Source organism: Phocoena sinus, chromosome 4 (assembly GCF_008692025.1).
Source record: "Phocoena sinus isolate mPhoSin1 chromosome 4, mPhoSin1.pri, whole genome shotgun sequence".
NCBI classification, from domain to species: domain Eukaryota; kingdom Metazoa; phylum Chordata; class Mammalia; order Artiodactyla; family Phocoenidae; genus Phocoena; species Phocoena sinus.
Window position 1 is genome coordinate 88,925,261 of NC_045766.1, and position 16,436 is coordinate 88,941,696.

At 40.5% G+C, this 16,436-nt stretch overlaps 1 protein-coding gene across 1 annotated transcript in view; it reads left to right on the forward strand.

The window, feature by feature from the left end:
* Positions 1 to 16,436, forward strand: part of MORC1 (MORC family CW-type zinc finger 1) — a 193,225-nt gene that overhangs the window by 146,485 nt on the left and 30,304 nt on the right. The window contains 3 exon segments of the mRNA XM_032629419.1: positions 6,654 to 6,723; positions 8,837 to 8,903; positions 12,163 to 12,306. Coding sequence (XP_032485310.1) covers positions 6,654 to 6,723; positions 8,837 to 8,903; positions 12,163 to 12,306 — 281 coding nt within the window.

Genomic DNA, 16,436 nt, shown 5'->3' on the forward strand with positions numbered 1-16,436 from the left:
TCTAGTCTCATGGCGTTGTGGTCGGAAAAGATACTTGATACAATTTCAGTTTTCTTAAATTTACCAAGGCTTGATTTGTGACCCAAGATATGATCTATCCTGGAGAATGTTCCATGAGCACTTGAGAAAAATGTGTATTCTGTTGTTTTTGGATGGAGTGTCCTATAAATATCAATTAAGTCCATCTTGTTTAATGTATCATTTAAAGCTTGTGTTTCCTTATTTATTTTCATTTTGGATGATCTGTCCATGGGTGAAAGTGGGGTGTTAAAGTCCCCTACTATGAATGTGTTACTGTTGATCTCCCCTTTTATGGTTGTTAGTATTTGCCTTATGTATTGAGGTGCTCCTATGTTGGGTGCATAAATATTTACAATTGTTATATCTTCTTCTTGGATCGATCCCTTGATCATTATGTAGTGTCCTTCTTTGTCCCTTTTAATAGTCCTTATTTTAAAGTCTATTTTGTCTGATATGAGAATTGCTACTCCAGCTTTCTTTTGGTTTCCATTTGCATGGAATATCTTTTTCCATCCCCTTACTTTCAGTCTGTATGTGTCTCTAGTTCTGAAGTGGGTCTCTTGTAGACAGCATATATAAGGGTCTTGTTTTTGTATCCATTCAGCCAATCTGTGTCTTTTGGTGGGAGCATTTAGTCCATTTACATTTAAGGTAATTATCGATATGTATGTTCCTATTTCCATTTTATATATTGTTTTGGGTTCGCTACTATAGGTCATTTCCTTCTCTTGTGTTTCGTGTCTAGAGAAGTTCCTTTAGCATTTGTTGTAAAGCTGGTTTGGTGGTGCTGAACTCTCTCAGCTTTTGCTTGTCTGTAAAGGTTTTAATTTCTCCATCAAATGTGAATGAGATCCTTGCTGGGTAGAGTAGTCTTGGTTGCAGGCTATTCTCCTTCAGCACTTTCAGTATGTCCTGCCACTCCCTTCTGGCTTGTAGGGTTTCTGCTGAGAGATCAGCTGTTAACCTTATGGGGATTCCCTTGTGTGTTATTTGTTGTTTTTCCCTTGCTGCTTTTAATATGCTTTCTTTGTATTTAATTTTTGACAGTTTGATTAATATGTGTCTTGGCGTGTTTCTCCTTGTATTTATCCTGTATGGGACCCTCTGTGCTTCCTGGACTTGATTAACTATTTCCTTTCCCATATTAGGGAAGTTTTCAACTATAATCTCTTCAAATATTTTCTCAGTCCCTTTCTTTCTTTCTTCTTCTTCTGGAACCCCTATAATTCGAATGTTGGTGCGTTTCATGTTGTCCCAGAGGTCTCTGAGACTGTCCTCAGTTCTTTTCATTCTTTTTTCTTTATTCTGCTCTGCAGTAGTTATTTCCACTACTTTATCTTCCAGGTCACTTATCCGTTCTTCTGCCTCAGTTATTCTGCTATTGATCCTATCTAGAGTGATTTTAATTTCAGTTATTGCATTGTTCATCGTTGCTTGTTTCATCTTTAGTTCTTGTAGGTCCTTGTTAACTGTTTCTTGCATTTTGTCCATTCTACTTCCAAGATTTCGGATCATCCTTACTATCATTATTCTGAATTCTTTTTCAGGTAGATTGCCTATTTCCTCTTCATTTGTTAGGTCTGGTGGGTTTTTATCTTGCTCCTTCATCTGCTGTGTGTTTTTCTGTCTTCTCATTTTGCTTATCTTACTGTGTTTGGGGTCTCCTTTTTGCAGGCTGCACTTTCGTAGTTCCCGTTGTTTTTGATGTCTGTCTCCAGTGGCTAAGGTTGTTTCAGTGGGTTGTGTAGGCTTCCTGGTGGAGGGGACTAGTGCCTGTGTTGTGCTGGATGAGGCTGGATCTTGTCTCTCTAGTGGGCAGGTTCACGTCTGGTGGTGTGTTTTGGGGTGTCTGTGGCCTTATTATGATTTTAGGCAGCCTCTCTGCTAATGGGTGGGGTTGTGTTCCTGTTTTGCTAGTTGTTTGGCATAGGTTGTCCAGCACTGTGGCTTGCTGGTCGTTGAGTGAAGCTGGGTGCTGGTGTTAAGATGGAGGTCTCTGGGATATTTCCACCGTTTAATATTATGTGGAGCTGGGAGGTCTCTTGTTGACCAGTGTCCTGAAGTTGGCTCTCCTACCTCAGAGGCAGAGCCCTGACTCCTGGCTGGAGCACCAAGAGCCTTTCATCCACACAGCTCAGAATAAAAGGGAGAAAAAGTAGGGAGAATTAGTAGAAGTATGAGTAAAGAAAGAAGGAAAGGAGGAAAGGAAGGAAGGAAGAAAGAAGCAAAGAAGGAAAGAAAGGAGGGAGGGAGGGAGGGAGGAAGGAAGGAAGGAGGGAAAGAAGGAAAAAAGACAGAAAGAAAGATGATACAGTAAAAATAAAATAAAGTATAATATAGTTATTGAATTAAAAAATATTTAGAAAAAAAAAAAAAAAAAGGGACGGATAGAACCTTAGGACAAATGTTGGAAGCAAAGCTATACAGAGAAAATCTTACACAGAAGCATACACATACACCTTCACAAAAAGAGGTAAAGGGGGAAAAATCATAAATCCTGCTCCCTGAGACCACCTCCTCAATTTGAGGTGATTCGTTGTCTAAAGGAGGGAAGGAAGGAAGGAAAGAAAGAAAGAACGAAGGTAAAGTATAATAAAGTTATTACAATTAAACTTAATTATTAAGAAAAAGAATTTTTAAAAAAAAGTCATGGACGGATAGAGCCCTAGGACAAATGGTGGAAGCAAGAGTATACAGACAGGATCTCACACAGAAGCATACACGTACACATTCACAAAAAGAGGAAAAGGGAAAAAAATCATAGATCTCGCTCCTAAATTCCACCTCTTCAATTTGGGATCATTCCTTGTCTATTCAGGTATTCCACAGATGCAGGGTATATCAAGTTGATTGTGGAGCTTTAATCCGCTGCTTCTGTGGCTGCTGGGAGAGATTTCCCTTTCTCTTCTTTGTTCTCACAGCTCACAGGAGCTCAGCTTTGGATTTGGCCCTGCCTCTGCGTGTAGGTCGCTGGAGGGCGTCTGTTTTTTCGCTCAGACAGGACGGGGTTAAAGGAGCCGCTGATTCGGGGCCTCCGGCTCACTCAGGCCGGGGGTTGGGGGATGGGGGTAGGAGGGGCACTACGTGCGGGGCGGGCCTGCGGCTGCAGAGGCAGCGTGACGTTGCGGCAGAGGCCGGCGTGATGTTGCACCAGCCTGAGACCCGCCGTGCGTTGTCCCGGGGAAGTTGTCCCTGGATCCCGGGAACCTGGCAGTGGCGGGCTGCACAGGCTCCGCGGAAGAGGGGTGTGGAGAGTGACCTGTGCTCGCACACAGGCCCCTTGGTGGCGGCAGCAGCAGCCTTAGCGTCTCCCGCCCGTCTCTGGGGTCCGCGGTTTTAGCCGCGGCTCGCGCCCGTCTCTGGGGTTTGCGCTTTCAGCCGCGGCTCGCGCCCGTCTCGGGGGCTCGCGCCCTCAGCCGCGGCTCGCGCCCGTCTCTGGGGTTCGCGCTTTTAGCCGCGGCTCGCGCCCGTCTCTGGAGTTCCTTTAAGCAGCGGTCTTAAACCCCTCTCCTCGCGCACCAGGAAACAAAGAGGGAAGAAAAAGTCTCTTGCCTCTTCGGCCAGTGCAGGCTTTTCCCCGAACTCCCTCCCGGCTAGTCATGGTGCAATAACCCCTTCAGGCTATGTTCAAGCCGCCAACCCCAGTCCTCTCCCTGAGCTCCGTCCAAAACCAAAACCCGAGCCTCAGCTCGCAGCCCCGCCCGCCCCGGCGGGTGAGCAGACAAGCCTCTCGGGCTGGTGAGTGCCGGTCAGCACCGATCGTCTGTGCAGGAATCTCCCCGCTTTGCCCTCCGCACCCGTCGCTGTGCACTACTCCGCGGTCCCGAAACTCCCCCCTCTGCCTCCCGCAGTCTCCGCCCGCGGAGGGGCTTCCTAGTGTGTGGAAACTTTTCCTCCTTCACAGCTCCCTCCCACTGGTGCAGGTGCCGTCCTTATTCTTTTGTCTCTGTTTTTTCTTTTGCCCTACCCAGTTACGTGGGGAGTTTCTTGCCTTTTGGGAGGTCTGAGGTCTTCTGCCAGCCTTCAGTAGGAGTTCTGTAGGAGTTGTTCCACGTGTGGATGTATTTCTGGTGTATCCGTGGGGAGGAAGGCGATCTCCGCGTCTTACTCTTCCGCCATCTTCAAGGTCCCCCCCATCAACCAGTTCTTAAGCTTCCTTAACGCGGGTTGCATGAGAAAAGTGTTACACAGTTGGCTATGCTATGCTCTTTTTCCTCTCTCTAACTTAGTTATGATTTATTTATCCTCTTAAATAGATACTTCACAAAATTGAGCATGTGATATCATGCTGATCCTTTGCATGCCTCGGGGAGTTGACAAATCCCACTCTACTCATTGTTAACATAATTTTAATTAAGGTGTCTAAAACCCCTTGTTAAGACTTAACTGTAATCTCATTTACTGTGTGGGAAGTATTATCTATTCCATGACCGGAAGTAAAATCTTAGGAAAGCGATATACTCAAACTGCAGAGTATGAGACACAGTTAAGCCTAAGTGGCTGGAGAGCATTTCTAATGCTGAAATGAAGTAATGTATGTGAAAGAGCTTCACAAGTATCAAAATACACAAATAGTGTCATTGAAAAGACAACTGCGCGTTTTCTTGTCTCAGCTTGAAAAAATCCAGACCTTCAAAGCTGCAAGTACATTGTAAAAAAAAAAGGCGGCATCCTATGAACTCAGATATTTACACAGTGTCATTTAAAAGGAAATACTGTAGGCTGTGAATTGTTTATCCAAAATATTTTAAACATTACTATGCCAAAGAATAAAGGAAATAAAAGAAAGGAAAAGAAAAGAAGGAAATCTCTCCTGCAATAGAGACGGTAAAGCCTCGTGTAAGTAACACTTTTGGGGTGAGGGGACCATATCTGACCCTCATGGAAACAGCCCTCACACGGCAGAGCTCAAAGCAGAGAACCAAACAATAAAATGCAAAAATAATTTCAAGAGGCTGTGTTAATAATACCGCCACCAGGAGTTCCCTGCTGGAAGTGCTGTCATTTTTGTTAAGCTTGGATACTTTTATCTTGTCTGATTTCCGTCATAAGGAGAAGTTACCAAAGAAAATGAACACATCCTGAGTAGGATCATCATAGATTATTACAAAGTGGTTATTACTAAAGGCGTGAAGTCGTTCTTCTCATGAGCTTATCTTGTGGTTGCTGTTAACTGTGGTAGGAAATAGTCTATGCTGCTTATAAACTGGTCAAAAAATATTCACTTCAAAGGGAAGACACAAAGTATGGAGCTTTTCCTTACATATCAACACATCAGGAGAAAACTTTAGATTTTATGTTACATCAGAAATAAAGAAGATACCATTTTAAAGTCATTTTGCAAAATGAACTTTAAAAATATATGCATTTCTGTCCTGCGACTTGAGGACACAGGGAGGGGGAGGTAAGATGGGACGAAGTGAGAGAGTAGCATTAACATGTATACACTACCAAATGTAAGATGGATAGCTAGTGGGAAGTAGCTGCATCGCACAGGGAGATCAGCTTGGTGCCTTGTGACCACCTAGAGGGGTGGGATAGGAAGGGTGGGAGGGACACACAAGAGGGAGGGGATATGGGGTTATATGTATACATATAGCTGATTCACTTTGTTATACAGCAGAAACTAACACAACATTGTAAAGCAATTATACTCCAATAAAGATGTTAAAAAATATATATATGCATTTTATTTACTTCCTGGGGCATGAATTTATTTACAGTATAAGAATAAAAATATTTTGAAATGGACCAAAGTAACTTAGAATCAGTTTTATTTATTTCCCCCTACTACAAGGCTTGCTTTCTCTTAATTTGGATAAAATAGAAAATGACGGTGATGGACGGCCTCACAGTTCTTTCGTTGCTAGGTTACATGTGTGTCCATTTAACCTGCTTCCTGACAGAGCACAGTTTCCAGAATGCCGTGTAAAATATATGCCTTTGTTTCCTGGGAGGGGAGAAAAGGAAGATTGATAGCCTCCCCATCCCACGTTTGTTTAGCAGTTTAGAGGGGGCATTGAAAGGCGAAGGATACACACAATGGGTAAGCTCCAGAAAACTGAGAGCTGTACACCTCACACCAGGTGACGGAGTCAGGAGCCCAGTGTGTCTCAGCACGTGTTGAGGGGTCTTCAGATCAAGGAGCAGACAGAGCTTTTGCTTTACCCCTGTCTTCTTCAGATTCCTTTTTTTTACTGCCTTTGCCCCACCTTCTCAGACACTTAAAAATACGTGAAAGGAGCTTCTGGATCTGTTTTCTTGGGTGGCATAAACAAACTCCATCTGTCTCTCTCTCTCTCTCTCTCTCTCTCTCTCTCTCTCTGTCTGATCTAAAGAAGCACATTCCCAAAATGTAAGTTTTCTATGCAAATATTGGTAGAAATGTAAAAATCCCACTAAAGAAATGATAGACATAAACATGACAATTATAATGCAACCATCCTTGAGCTGCATGCCAGTATAATTTTTGACAACACGTATGATTGTCTACCTTTAGAACATGTCCCTAAACTGTCCTGGCAACCTTATGGTCTCTCTCTGATATGGGCATTGATGTTCAAGGTCAGTTTTGCACCTTACTATATGTCCTTTGTTTTTGTACAGCTTTAAATACAGAGCTTGTTTTTCAGGTTTTAGATAAAAGTGACCCTGATGTTTCACTGAGACAAGAAGAAAAGGAAGTTTCTCTTATGAATAAAGGTAAAAAAAGAATTCAGTTTACATATATTAGCTGTAATGTCTTGAGTCTTTTTCAGTATGACTTATGCCACATATCTTATGTAGGATATAGATCAGAAGTTTGGTAGCAGTTCGGATTTTAAAAAATTAAATCTGTTGTTCCAATAGTGGGAGGAGAGGTGGATAGAGAGTGAGCTGCCAACCTCACACATTTTGGAGGGGCAGGGGGACACTTCCTGCCTGAGCGCACTTCCCCCAGTACTACCTCACTGCCTGAAATTCCAACAGTGGACGTCTGTCACCCCCTCATTGAATTCTACTTAGAAATTTGCTGACGACTGATATCAGGCCTATAATTTTCAGAAACTATTTTTGAATATTACGATGACATTCCTCTGTTTTCAGTCATTTTAGTTCTTTCGCTATTTTGCATGATTCCTCTGAGATCACTAAGAATAGTTCAACAAACGCATTTATTAGTTCCTTCATGTCCATGGGATGTAATTTGTCTTAGGTGAGAGACTTGAGCTTCTTTTAAGCATAAAGTTGCCATCTGATAATATTCAATCTAAAGACAATTTCCCTGCATAGAGAAGCTGGAAACAAGCTGGACTCAGAAAATTTTATTTTCTTAGTGTCCATTCATTATTATTAGTAGAATTCTTTTATTATGTGTTATATTATTATTATACCATTGTCTCCTTTACTGTAAAATTATACCATTGGGCCTAAGCAGCAGGACCATTCTTTTCATTGTCATCTTCTTATTCTGAAATAAGTTTTAAAGCCTTTCTTAGTCTCCTAAACAGGTCTCAGTTCATTTTGACTCCATAATTTCCAGTTGTTTTTGTGTCGATCCATGCCATCATTTCGTGTTCACTCTTGGTTGTAAGCTCTCCCTTCTTTGATACTTCGTTGCTTAGGTAACCTAATCAGTCACATCTTTATATTTGAACCCATTAGTGAGGTCCATAAGAAATCACACTTTTTCTCTTTCATCATAACTAGGATAGTTAGCCATTCCACAATCAAGATTTCTTTTGTAAGGGTCTCTTAATTTTAAAGCCAGTCTTTTATAGAAGTTTCAAACTATTAACATGCCTTCAAGTATGTGCCTGTTGGATTTCCAAATTGTAATGAAAAAATTGTTAATACAATTTTGATCCTAAAATTAATATTTAATTTCAAATACTCACCCTGGATTTGGAAGGAACGAATTGTGAAATATTTTCAAATGACTGTAGTTATGAATTAGTTGGCTAATGGGTTAAGAAATTGTACTTTGCATGCAGATCATGAGCAAAACCAACTGTGCCTGCAGTGTGCTTGGAAAACCTGTCTCTTCTCTTTTATGTTTCCTTAGAGGAGTCAGGCAGGTCCTCAGCCATTTACTCACCATCCAAAACTTTCCTTGTTGCTGTCCTGTTCCCCTTGGCCTTCAGTGGCCCTAAACTTATTGGCAAGGGTTTACTTGGTGGCACAAGATCACAGTTATCAAAAAGAATTCTAGAGATATTAGCTGGAAGAAGAACACATTGACCTATTCCTTAACACGCTCCCCAAGACACTCTTGAAACCAATCCGAGGGGATCAAAGCATTTCCGCTCTTCTATGGACTGTAAACAAATCACTAACCTCTCTGAACCTCGGATTCTGAAGTTCCCTGAGTGAGATTAACTCGATGACTGTAGGTCGCTTTCTGCTTTAAAGTTCTGCTCTCTCCTAGAGGCACATTTCTGATTGGGATCTGTCAGGATGTCTTTGAACCTGAACTCAAAATGGAAGAGAGTAAGATACTGGGGGAAGACAAGTGGTTGTCTGGGCAGAGGCTGCTGAGAGAAGGGACACTGGACAGTTCCCATTAGTCATCCCGTGCACAGCAATAGCAAAAAATAAGCATCATTAAAAAGAAATTATAAAAAACAAGCTACAGAGGCTCTTGGATTCTTTATTAAGAGGTTATTATAACTTGCCTTAAGAACACATTGGTGCAGTTTTACAAAAGAGTGTTTGAATACAAAGCCAAATTATATACAATTTGTTAATGAACTGCTAACACTTCTTTCAGTTCACTTCATTGTGTAATTGCCAAAATGTGATTGACTTTCTTCATTTTGTCTATGTTCTTTTGAAGAAAAACAGGAGCTGTGCAGTGATACTGCAGAAATAGAGAGAAACCCTTCGTCACCTAACTGGGAAAGGTGAGTGTACTGCAATTATACAAATTCCAAGGGAGTACAATTATATTGTTGAAAAGTAATTATCAATGTTTAAATACAAGAAGAAAGAAAATAATAGCAACAAGCAAAGGCAATGAAGAGTGGAACCAGATTTTACAAAGGAGACAGGAAAGAATAGAATACACTAGATTTCTTACCCTTTTCCCAAACTTTTTCATTTTCTTTTGTGAGGATTTGGGAATTACGAAATGGAACAGGCTTAACTTCCCTCCCGCTCACAGAAAGCAACTAATTCAAATTATTGTAATATAGTCAAAGAACTAAAAATGTCACATATACGTATGACTATGAAATCATGAGCTGATTTTTTTTGTGTCTCTCATTATCTTATTGCCATACATATGTGCAATAATCGTCGTATGCTAGAATTTTCTTGACATAAGACTCTTGTCACTTTTAAATAGAAGCTGGATATTTTGGTTATCCAATAGAATGAAAAAAAAATGTTTTCAAGGAAGCAGATTCTTATCCTCACGCTGCTCCAAATTTGTCTAAGCTGCTTTCCAAGCATTCAGACCCAGTGTTGCTGGGAAGAATCCTGTGTTCTTTTTGCAGAGGGGCGCACTGAGTTAAGTACAAGAAAAACAAAACAAAACCAAACCTAAGAGGAGCTGTTATTGTCCTGCACTTGCTGACTGAGTAGTCACTCTAACCCTCAAATCCCATCCCTCCACTCTTCCACTCAGAAGCCTTTCATAGCCCCGCCACTTTTAAGACAAGGCAGAAACTCCTGAGCATGGCACAAGCCCCCTGTGCTCATGACTCCCAGGTTAGCTCCCACTTTGCTTCCCAGACTTTCAAAGTTGCTTCCCGTTCTGTTATATCACAAAATTCCACCTCTTTTTCCACACCACTTCCTGGGTTTGAATGCCCTCTTGTGTACTGGTCTGTTATCCTTTCATTCACGTCCCAGTGCAAGTGTTCTCTCCGTTGGGGGCCCCGATTCTCCTGGACAGACTCAGGTGTTCACAGAGCCACCACTGCGGGGATCAGATTGCATCATAGTTCATTCAACTGCAGTAATTATTTGTTAAATACCAACCACGTTCTGACACACAGTGTGAACAACTCCTCACGTCAGGTGGAATTGTCGTCTGAGTATCTGTCTTCCCTCTGCATGTGAGCTTCATGAAGGACAGGGCTCATATCTTTTCTTCTTTGTAACTCTGGCCTCTGACAGATCTTTCCCGAACACTCCATCTAAAATAGCCCACCCCGCTTCTGATAACGCACACCATCAAATTGTATCATCCCACTGTATTTCTTTCAGAGCCTTTATTATTATTTTAAAGTATCTTATTCAATTATCTATTTCTTTTAACACTTTACATTCTAGCTTTCTTATTTTCTGTATTTTCACTTGAAACTAACTCACTCCACAAGAGCAGGGGCTGTCTTACTCACCACTGTGTCCTTAGTGTCCAGAATAGCACCTGCCTCAGAGTTGGCATTCTATAATATTTGTTGATTGAATAAATGATGTAATTTTCCCTCCAGTGCTGTTGTTAGGTCATTTTATGGACGATGCTTTAACCTAAAGTTATTTACTAAAATTTGAGTTGAAATTTAAAATCCATCCAAAAACTAAAACATGTTTTTTTGCCTGTGTGTGTATTATTTCATATATTACTTTTAGGCTTTTATGAACTTGTGTTTTTTTAAAAATAATCTTTGAGTCATAACTACAATATGAATGTTAGAACTATTATCCAATTAAAACAATCTTAATGGGAGAATCTTATCAAATTCATTAGTAGTGGTAGTAATAATGGAGATGATTATAATAACATTGATAACTAGGTACTGTCTGCTGAGCACTTACTGTTAGTAGGCATTGAGCTAAGTTCTGTGTATGTATTATGTAATCCTCAGCACAGCTCTGTGAGGCAGGCACTATTATTATTTGGCAGAAGAAGAAACAAAGGTTCAGGGAGGGATCTCTGTGCTCTGGTGTAGTGCATTTTACCCTCCACCTCCCACCCCAGCACAAATTTCCAGCATCCCAAAAATGGTAAAAAAAAAAAAAAAAAAAAAAAATTAAATTTAAGGACTTCTTTAATAAAATTTCAGCATAAAAGAGGTTATAATTAATAGGCTTCAGACATTGTGTGAGTGTTCTTTAACAGACAATTAAGCATTAGTTATAACACAGTGTTCTTAATCTTATATAAAGTATCAGCTGAAGTTAGGCAGTATAATTACTGACAAAGAACTGTTGACAGTAGAAACATGTTCCATTTGATATAAGCTATTATCCAATTTTTTAAAAAAGGTCCATACATTGTAAACATAGGAAACTCTCTAGAGTTGTGGTCTTAATTCATGGGCGTTAGCATGAAGGGATTACTAAAATCTCCTTTTCACTTGACAAATAAGACCCTACATGATCTGGCCCCCACCTGCCTACCCAGCTTCGCCTCCCGTATTGCGTGTCCCCCAGCCCTCCTGAGCTTTTTTGTTGCCCCGGTACTGAAAGCCTTGGGGCTCATTAACACACTACACACTACTTTTTGCATCCTCATTGTGAGCTCTTCTCCACGCTGCAGCCAGTTATCTTTTTAAAACATGTATCAATCAGATCACCTCACTCCCATAGAAGAAACCCTCCAATGGTAGCACCTGCTCTGCTTAAAATAAACTCCAGTCCCCACCCCATGGCCAGTGCCTCTCACCTCCTCTCTCTGCCTCTTCTTCCTGTGCACACCCCCCCTGCAGCCCTGGCCTTCTCGTGTGTCTCTCAACAGCCCTACCTTGTTTCTCCCCCAGGATCATTACACTTCACCTGGAACGCTCTCCTTCCACCAGATCTTGACTGCATATTTCTGTCAACTGACTTTGCTTTATTTCTGGACCTACCTTCTGGACCTACCTTCCCCCAGGCTAAAGTAGAACTTGGGTTTAAAAGCCTCTTTCAGCAAATAAGAGACAAATGGTATATGACTACTGTTATTAAGAATAAATTACTGCCAATTCTATTTAATTGGGGCTACCCAAAAACCTTGAAACAAGATTTGTCAGGAATAAATAGTAATTCTTATACCTGAGAATTGATTTTATATAACTACATAAATGACAGTTTTCAGCATTACATCTATGTCCTAGCTTTCATTTTTTGTGTATTAATATTTCATTTGTTGTGTATTAATATTTCTGAATTTATTAGTATCTAATGTGATTTCTACTTAGAAACTATAAACCTTGGCTTGTTTTTGCCCAGTAGGCCAGTGGAAGATTTAAATTCAAGTTCTGGATACGAAGCCAGCGTGTCTGTGAGGAGTGGTTGTAAAGTTGCTTCTTCACTGACAACATCTTCTCAAAGCACATCTGTCAAGGAAACAGTAAGAAAACTGACATCTAATTTAAGGTAAAGATACTTACTAGCATATTTCTACATATGCTTTGTTGAATTTTCTAAGCAGTGACAATTCCTGATATTCTTTTCTCTGTTGGGTGGTGATATTATTGAGAAAATGCAATAGAATGACTTTATGACTTGTCTCCTAACTGCACTGATTTAGATATAACGTGGGTGACATGTCTTTTGAAAGAGAACTGTTGTCACTAACTGCCCTCTTGTTACATGGTCCAGCAATATGGTGGATGTTAATCCTCTCTCCAGTGTAATAAAGAACCAGGATTTGTAAGGATAGAAGACAGGACAGAAAGGGCTATTAAAAACAGACAAATGGTAGTGTATATATGTCCATGCCACTATCTCACTTCGTCCCAGCTTACCCTTCCCCCTCCCCATGTCCTTAAGTCCATTCTCTATGTCTGCGTCTTTATTCCTGTCCTGTCCCTAGGTTCTTCAGAACCATTTTTTTTTTTTAGATTCCATATATATGTGTTAGTATATGGTATTTTTTTTTCCCTTTCTGACTTACTGCACTCTGTATGACAGTGGGAAGCAGCCGCATAGCACAGGTAGATCAGCTCGGTGCTTTGTGTCCACCTAGAGGGGTGGGATAGGGAGGGTGGGAGGGAGACGCAAGAGGGAGGAGACATGGGGATATATGTATATGTATAGCTGATTCACTTTGTTATAAAGCAGAAACTAACACACCATTGTAAAGCAATGATGCTCCAATAAAGATGTTTAAAAAAAAAACCCAAAAACAAATAGGGGCCATTTATAATGAACGGGGGAAAAAAAAATTCTTACTGAATTTCTTCCTTCCTTCCTTCTTCCCTCCCTCCCTTTCTTTCCGTTCTTTCTCTTTTTTTTTTTTTTTTTTTTACTGCCTCACGAAGACCCTCATGACATTATGGCCTTCTAGAAAGTCTCTTTTTGTAGCTTTAGCTACTGAACTTATTGAGAGAAACTGAGTTTTACTTTGTGGTTCAGTGTACAATCTTAACATTTGTGGGCACGGTTAATGAGGGATTTAAATGTCTGGATCTCAGTTCTCAAAGGATGGAGACAGGGAGGGGGTAAAGTCCAAGGTTCAGAGTTTTTCCAGGTAGGGACCAATGATAGGAGGGGGCTTTACAGTCAAGCCAAAGAAGTTAGTATACAGAAGAGTGCTCTCAAATAGGTGTCATATGAGCGGGTGGGGGACAGTAGCAGAAGCACCACAGCCAGTTAGTACAGCCAGTTGGTTTGGTTGGGCTTCACAAGCTTTGAGGGGCCTGGGTGAGGAAAGAGGCTTTCAAGCAGAGGGAAATACAACATGCTCTAGCTGGAATAGTGTTTTCCCTTAGGATGTTACTTTGACTTTCTGACCAGTGACTGACAAAATCTTCCTGAAGAAAGGAGTTGGCAAAGGATAGAAACAGGAAGGAAGAGAAAGTTAGAGGTGGGGCATATATATAGGGAGCTATGGCCCCTACGCAGGTCCAGGATAGGGTCTAGGTTCCTGTGTGTGACAGTAGACTGCAGACCACTGGAAGCCATGAATTCCATTCTGCAGTTGCCCTGGGCTTTATGGAAGTTTCTGTGTCTAGGGCTGTGGGGCTGTGCTTACATGGATGAGGGCCCCACCTACCATCCTTTAGGAACACACACCTAACATCCGTCCTGCCCTAGGAGAAAGGAGGACGCTCTTGTTATATTCAGGTGGATCCAACTTGGACTTTGCATCAGGACACATTTTCACTAATGACACTAGGGATCCAGAAACAAGTCACTGATCAAGGAGTGAAGCCAGAGTGCTGCATTCCTGAACAGTAAGTTCTGACTACCAGATCTGCACAGTGTCTGGGTTGGCAAGCTTGCACGAGCCTGGGAACGGGACAGAAGCAAGCCAGACCTCAGGGTTGTACAAATATTATGAGGTTGAAAAGGCCGTTCATCCAGTGATCTGGATGGATGTCAGTCTCATACTGCCATGGCCTACAGTATAGTCCCTAGAAAATGGGATTCTCCAACCATCTTCTTGCCTTCTATCAGTGTTCGTCTGGACGTATGTAAGATCCTCATCCTTGACGTTGGGGAGCCTTAAATTTGAATCCTGGTTTCTTACTCACTAGTTCTGAGATTCAGGCATGTCAATTGGTCCCTAAGACATGGTAGTATGGAAAAAATTATATATCAGTATGCCTGTGTATATCTGAATAAATGTGTGCATATTATTAAAAAATGTATGGATATGTCATGTCAATGATTGGGACATTGCTTCAAGTGAGCCAGGCCTTCTTGATGATAATAATAGCCACTATTTATGAGTCATTATTATATTTTACACAGTCACCTAAGTGCTTTGTATACATTAGCTCCTTAGACAAACTTACAAGGCTGGTATTATTTTTAATTTTTTTTTTTTTTTAAAACGCTAAACTGAAAAAGAGAAACTGAGTAACACTCAAAATCACAAAGACAATTACACAGCTACTAAGGACAGGGCTCCCTGATTTGGAAGCTCTTGCTTTTAATCACGGTGTATATATATACTCACACATACATATGTACATACTTACATACATACACACACACTTTGTAATATTCACTACATATACACACACACAGACACCCACACACGCTTTGCTGCTCTCCGCACTATGCGCCTGGAGAGATTTGCCTGGTTGTGTTGCAGCAGAGTTTGGATGTACAGCTCTGCATTATCATTTTCTTTATTTTTTCTTGGCTAATTTTTGTTCTGCCTCTAAGTGTATCATCATTATTAATTTTCATGAGTTACATGTGATCAAAAAGGAGATAATCTGATTGAGTGTACTAAGGCTTTAAGGTGCACCCACCTCTATAATTAGGCATCAATAGAAAATTTAAATTTCCCAGAAACCATCTCCCTAATGAACATGTAGAACCTTTTAGTACTTGAAATCATCATACTGTTATCAACTGAACACTCTGAAAGCCAGATGAATTAATAAATAAGCTCCTTTCTGTACCAGCTTGAATTTTTTTGTGGTGATTGTTTTATAAAAATATTCAGTGGGAAAAGAATTGTACACAACACAAGGCTTTAACTGGAACAAAAGGAGCTCCTCATTTACCAATTTTCTCTTTTGCCTTTGGCAGCATGTCATATGTTTTCTCACATTTCACCAGTGAAAACAGATTTCTTGTCTTCTTTATGTTTTCTTCCCTGTACTGCACTATTCTATTGTCTGGTCCACATATTAGTCCTTGTGTTTACTAGACTTTAAATTCCTCCAGGCATGAAGATTGTGGCTGGCCATGTACAGTGTGGAGGGGACCATGTTCTTTACACTCACGATTGTTCACCAGACTTGCCTTGCTTGTCACAGATAAGAGAGCAGTCAGGCCCTTTGAAGTGTGTGGAGTGTTCCCTCCACTTGGTTCACTTTGAACATGACATCATCCTTATCCCTTCCTACACTGCTAAATGGGCCTCTTCTATTAGTTTCATGTTATAAATTAATAAACAATAGTCATTCTTATTATCCTTTTTTATCACCCGATTATGCTCAGTTTAACATTTTCCTATCTTGCATTATGTTTTGTTTTATGTGTATTAATTTATTTAATCCCCAAATGTAGTAACTCCTTTGAAAACAGATTGAATTTTCCACAGTGTCCAACGTGTATTAGTAGATTTTCAAAAATAATTTTAGTTAAATTGAAAGGGATTAATGTAAAAAGCAGTGAATAGTACTACTGGATGTTAAAGTGTTTTCAAATAATGGGGTGCAACTGAGTTGTGTGAATAAATCAGAGGTAAATAAGGTAAACTGAGATCCAGATTGTTAAATTTTACCAAATGGTCCTAAACATTGAAGCAGTATCAAACCTCAGATCACTTTCAACAACAACAACAACAATAATAATAATATTTTTTATGCACTTACTATGTGCCAGGCACTGTCCTAAGGGCTCTGCATATGTTAACTCACTTAAACCTTACAACAACCCTATAAATAGATACTTTTATTATCCCCATTTTACAGATGAGAAAATTGAGGTATGCAGAGGTTAAGTAATTTGCCCAGCATTACATAACTCTTAAGTGGTAGAGCTGGGATTTGAATATTGGCAGTCTGGTCTCATAGTCCTTACTCACAAATGCTAACCTA